Below are 5,768 nucleotides of genomic sequence, written 5' to 3' on the forward strand. Positions count from 1 at the left end.
ATGGCTAATGTAGTTGTGAGGTGAGTGTGCACAGCAGGTGTGAAGACAATACACAAAACTGTTCATTCTGTCTTTCCTCATGGTGTTACCAGTCTTACCAAAACTGGTGGTAACACCATGAGGAAAGTAGGAACTGTAAGACAACGATCAGCTGAATTAAACAGTAGGCAGGAGATTACCAGGAGATTTATGAGGGTAGAAAGAGTCACCCTGGAAAGAAATCTCAAGGAAGTTTGAAAGGTTGTGACCAGGACAAGACCTAGGAGTGGGATGAGGGAAACATCAGCCACCAAACCCAGAGCTTGTGCTGCCGGCAGCAGCCTACTGCTGCCGGGGGTGTGAGCAGCTTGCACGCAGCCAACATGCTGACATTGATGGAGTGGGGGGGGCTTGTGGGGTGTGTTCTCACTGGTGGATGGATTAGTGGGTAGGGTGCATGCAGAGCACGCACATCTCCCCAAGGAGAGGTGCATGAGTTGGGTAACCAGCACCCCACAGGAGGGGGTTGCACCTAACCATGCATGCGTGTGTGTGCATGCTTAGAAGTTTTGGGGATTAGTCCTGGAAAGCCTCTTAGAAATTTCTATGTGTTTATCAATATTTGCTAAAGTGTTGTGAATTGTGGTTTATCTGCTGTGTGGTTGATACTGATCCTAAATGTGTAGTTGAATGCTTACCGGTTAGGTGCTGCTAATAATCAGACAAATGTCTCCTATCCCCTCTGGCATAACTTGCAGAGCTGAGCTGTCTCCCTGTGGGACACCCTGTGCCCATCTCCCATGCCATGACCTCACTAAGCCTGAAGTTTTCCATGGTTGGAGAAGATAACCTTGCAATCCAGCCTTTGGACCCCAGCAGCACCCAGTTTCTGCTCTCCCCCCATGTCAACAGTGAGAGCAATTAACCTGGTGCTGCCTGAGATTGAGGTGTATTTGGCCAGCTCCAACACAGATGGCCAATTGGTTCTGAACCTCAGGAGTACTCTGGTGAACCCTGTTGAGAAGGTGGAACTTGTGGGAAGAGGTTTTCTGAGGTGGCTTGAGGAGGATGATCCTGAACTGGACTACAACACCAGCATGGCTTACACTAACCAGGCTGTCCATGTCTCCAAAGATCACTTTCTACATAGAGGGTAAAACACTGGAACTAGGCACTGGTTAGCTGAACAGCATCTTAGTGTTGGGCTAGGGAATGTGGGTTCAGATCTTTTCAAGTGGGGAGGAAGTCTTCCTTTTGCCAGTGTCCATGCGCACTGTTTCCATCCCATGGCATACACCCTGTCACTACAACATATGGCAACCAGGGCTTTGCGATGATTGTGTTGCACAGAAAGCAGTATTTGTGAGCGTGAGCAGTCCCCCATTAGTTGGTGGCTATATCTGTGAAGTGAATGTTTGTCACAAAGAAATCTATCACAACCTGTGTAGCAGCAGGTAGGAAAACTTTAGTTACAAGCACATAATTGAAGTAGTATTTGGTCATCTAAAATGCTTGCCTACAGTGTTCTTGTTGACTTATATGTCAGCAAGTATCCACTGCGTATAAAGGCTTTGTTATATTTGCAACTATAGTTGAAGTATTATTAAGAGTTACTGCTATATCTTTACTGAGAGACAAGAAAACATTGAGACATACGCTGAAAACACCTACTAAAATGTGTTATTATTTCAGTGAATCACAGAATTGTTGAGGTTGGAAGGGAACTCTGGACGTCATCTAGTCCAACCTCCCCTGCTCAAGCAAGACCACCTAGAGCCTGTTGCCCCAGACAATACCCAGATGGCTTTTCAATGTCTCGAAGGAGACACCACAACCTCCCCGGGCAACCTGTTTCACAGAGAAAAATTATTTTCTGATGTTCAGAGGGAAACCTCCTGTGTTTCAGTTTGTGCCCGTTGCCTCTTGTCACTGAAAAGAGCTTGGCTCTATCTTCTTTGCACCTTCTCTTCAGATATCATACATCCCAACATGCACACACATAAATGCAGAGCTAATTATTAAAATATACAAATTTATTAAAAAGAGTAAAGTCAGTGGGATGTAATGACCACCTCAGACAGTGAATTATTCCAGGGGATACTGAAAGCAAACAGAAGTCTCCTAGGAGGTGCACTCCCCGTTCTCACCTCCTTTATCTTAGGGTCTGTCGGGAATCCCGAAAATTTAGTCTACAAATCATCGGTGGTTGATGCCCTATATTAGTTTAGTACTGAAGTTAGAGTACGCCAATGTGTGGAAATTGTGTTTCTGAGCTACCACCTGCAGTAGTCAGGCTTCATTTCCTCTCAGACTTAAAGGCTCTGTTTCACCCAAAGGTCATTTCCCAGTTACACATGCATTAGACTGTTAGCCTTGATGTACTGCAGCATGTCAATGCTTCCTGTAGGTTACCAGATGTTACATCCCTGATGGAAAAGAGGGAGAAAAGCTGAGTGTTGGAAAAGATATTTTTGCCATTATAAGAACAAGTACCTGTAAAGCACCTTGGTTCTGGATCTTTTTGGCTAAAGTTCAATTTGGTGTTGCTTAAAGACACACTTGAATCCATGTTCTGCCACCTACACGTATCTTTCAAAAGAGCTGAACACCCACATCCATCAAGACTTGCCAATGCAGTTTAATAACAGATTTTTACTACTGCAACTCAGTCTTTTTCCTCGTTTTCCAGCATTGATTACATCCCTGTAGAAGTGCTTTAACAAGTCCAAGAAAGCCATTTTAAAACATGAAAGAAGATACAGACCTGACCCTTCTTACCCTGAATACTCCGTACCCCCCACTGCTGTTGGCATACAAGGAGTGTATGTTTGAACAGATTGCTGCCTGTGGCAGCTTTTGACACTCAGCTGCTAATATGCTCTTGATAACATGTTACTATCTGGTATTTGATCTTACTTGCCCTACTTGGGTCATGTGTAAGAAGTGTATATACATGGATCCAGATGCCTGCTGGCATATTTCTTTTTAACCCTGGTAAGCCCTGCCACTGCACAAGAAACTCAGTATTATCTCTCTGTGAGAGGAAGCCTGCTGGAGGAACTGACTCCTGGCACTCATTGAAAGTGACTGGTAACACCTGTGGGATAATTAGATCCAGAAAAAAAAAAAAAAAAAAAAAAAAAAAAAAAGATGAGTTTCAGTGCTACTAGGGATAACTATCCTCATCACCAACAGAAACCCCCCAGTCCGAGCAAACCAGAGGCAGGAACTCACAACACCATGGGCAGTCTGAAACTCCTTAAGCACTGCTATGTACCGTCAGTCACAGCCCAGGAAATCCCTTGTGTCCCTCATAGAAAGGCCACCACTCAAGTCACTCCTACAGCAGCCTCTTCGCACTTTCCCCACAGCTGCAGGTATCATCTCCCTTGCTGGGAAGTACAAGATGGAACACTTTTTGAATTAGGTAACACAATAAATTGTCTGGAATTGAGTTACTTTATTCAGTGGGACCGAAGTTCCCAAGTTCTGCTGAAAACCAAGTGTGTGGTATCCCTGGGTGCCTCCAGGAAGCTAACTCTTGGGAGCACCCTCCCACCCCTGCAGCTGCTGGGAAACTTTCTCCAGTGGAATTAATTCTGTTGCCTGGTTTCAGAAGAATAAGGTTTTTGGAGAAGGTTGGTGCTCCTGTGCAATGGGGCTCACATTCAGCAGCCATGGGGAGCAAGGTAAAGTGAGTGCACCCTCACTTCCAAGGTTTAAGGCTGCTGTCCTTTTGACCTGTGTGGAAAGTTAAGCACAGTTTAGCAAGTGGGCAGAGTTCAAAGAGGTCTCTTTAGAAGTGATGCAAAACAAGTCAAAGTAAGTGAGGTTAAATCTGTATATAGAATGAAATAAGTATCTGCAAGCAAAGGTTTGCACCACAGGGCCTATTTCAGCCCTACACACAAAGTCAGGCTCTCAGGCCATACCTTCTTCAGGGATTAAGAAATGTGAACTCTTTCAGTAGTTCCCCACACTGCTGGGGCTGAGAAAGAGACCACTCAGGCCAGTGCCCAACTGCAGATCATTCCAGGAGGTGAACAGTGATTTCTTTCAAGATTAAATTGCAGATCTGCTCACAGTTCAAAGTCCTTCCTTCTAACAGAACAGGAACATTGCCAAAATAACTTAAAGACAACATCATATGAGGTAAGGCTCTGGGAATATCAGGTTTCTACAAACTGTCAGAATAAAGAACATGACTTTCTTATATTGCAGTTATCTAAGATGCAGGTGAATTTTAGTTTCCTCCCTTTCAGATTGTTTTAGGCTCTTCTTTTCTTCAGAGTTACAACTCTGATTGAAAATGCTGTTACGCCATCTGGTAAATCTCCCATGCTGTGAGGAAACAATGTCCAGGCTCTTCTGACAACAAGAACATCCAGTTTAGATTATTAAAACTTGAGGCATAGTGGAATTAATCTGCAAAAGGATACAGTCAGCAGGACAAAATTCTATCGGTCTCACATCCCCCAATATTGTTGTTCAAAGTGAAGTTTTGGCACAATCTAATAGGAGGAAGGAAAGCTTAAGTCTGGATGATAAAGCTGCCAACAGATAAACGTGTTTAAGAGAAATAGGTCTTTGATGAAGAAAAGAGTCTAGAGCTGGTCTTGTCTGGTCAGAAGGGGCCAAACTTATCCTTGCATAGGTGGAACAGTCTTTCATTACAGTCAGTGGGACCTCACCCACACAAAACTAAATTTGATTAAGAGGAAGTGGCACAGAAGCAAAGACCATTAGAAGGAGTGGATCGTAACTTTCCTGTCTCACAGCTGTGCAGAAAAGGTGCCAAATATTGTGAGTGGGGTCTTTTACACAGGTGAAACAAAAGTTTCAGATCATATGCACAAGTATTGTAGACAATGATAAGAGGAGAGGTATTACACCACTTTACTCCCTCAAAGCCTATTAGTGCTCATCTGCAAAGTTAAACGCCTGTGGCACTCCATTTTGATAGGTGAAAATCCTAAACGGTTTGCAAGGAACTGCGGGTTTGCTGACCTTGTGTTAAAATGAGGCAGATTAGAAGTTCTCAGTTCTGACTGGTAGGGGTCCATACCGCCTTCTGACCTGCAAAATCCACCTTATACCATGCCTTTATGGCACTTTGGGTGCAATACCAGATGGTGAGAACACCTTGCATTCTGGGCAAAACATCAAGGTTACCATAAGGTACAAAATCCTCAATGTTTAAAAGGCTTCTGATAGCAGCGTGTTGTTTGACTTTCAGATATCTGCCTGGGGTCCACACCTTTGACTTCCACTTCTGCTTGCCTCCAAGTATTCCTTCCACATTCACCAGCAAAATTGGCTGCATCTCCTGCTTTCTTCAAGGGACTTGCTGCAGCCGCCAAATTGTCTTAGCTAAAGAGATGTTTATTGTCGCAAGGAACTGCTGGTGACCACAGAGGGCATGTGAAAGACAAGGTAAGGGGAACAAGCTATCTGAGTTGGAGACACAGACTTACCCTGTTCTCATGCAGATCTGTAACTGCTCACTACTGAGTGTCCACAAACTTTTAGCTCTGAGCCTCCTCTTTTTAGCATCCAAATGACACTTCAGTATATTCTGTCATCTTTGTCCTAGTGCTTGCACAAAGGTGTATCTTTTCTAGCGTACAAGTTGCATTGTAAGACTTCAAGAGTGACATACAGGGAATGCTTTGAGATCCAGGATGAGGGAAAAAGGAGGTTATTCTCTTGTTTTGAAGTCTAAGCCTTGGGCAAGCATCACCAAATAAGAGATGCCTTTTTCACTGAACACTACCTAGGCTGGGACAGTC

General features: G+C 44.1%; 1 protein-coding gene across 1 annotated transcript; it reads left to right on the top strand.

Annotated features, from left to right (window-relative positions):
- On the top strand, positions 1 to 5,388 carry ARRDC5 (arrestin domain containing 5). The gene is made up of 3 exons (XM_026867986.1): positions 1 to 20; positions 842 to 1,132; positions 5,216 to 5,388. The coding sequence occupies exons 1-3, from the start codon at positions 1 to 3 to the stop codon at positions 5,385 to 5,387; spliced, it is 483 nt and encodes a 160-aa protein (XP_026723787.1). The 3' UTR covers position 5,388.
- The last annotated feature ends 380 nt before the right edge of the window (positions 5,389 to 5,768 follow it).

Source organism: Athene cunicularia (genome assembly GCF_003259725.1).
Source record: "Athene cunicularia isolate RWA chromosome 1 unlocalized genomic scaffold, athCun1 chr1_part2, whole genome shotgun sequence".
NCBI lineage: Eukaryota > Metazoa > Chordata > Aves > Strigiformes > Strigidae > Athene > Athene cunicularia.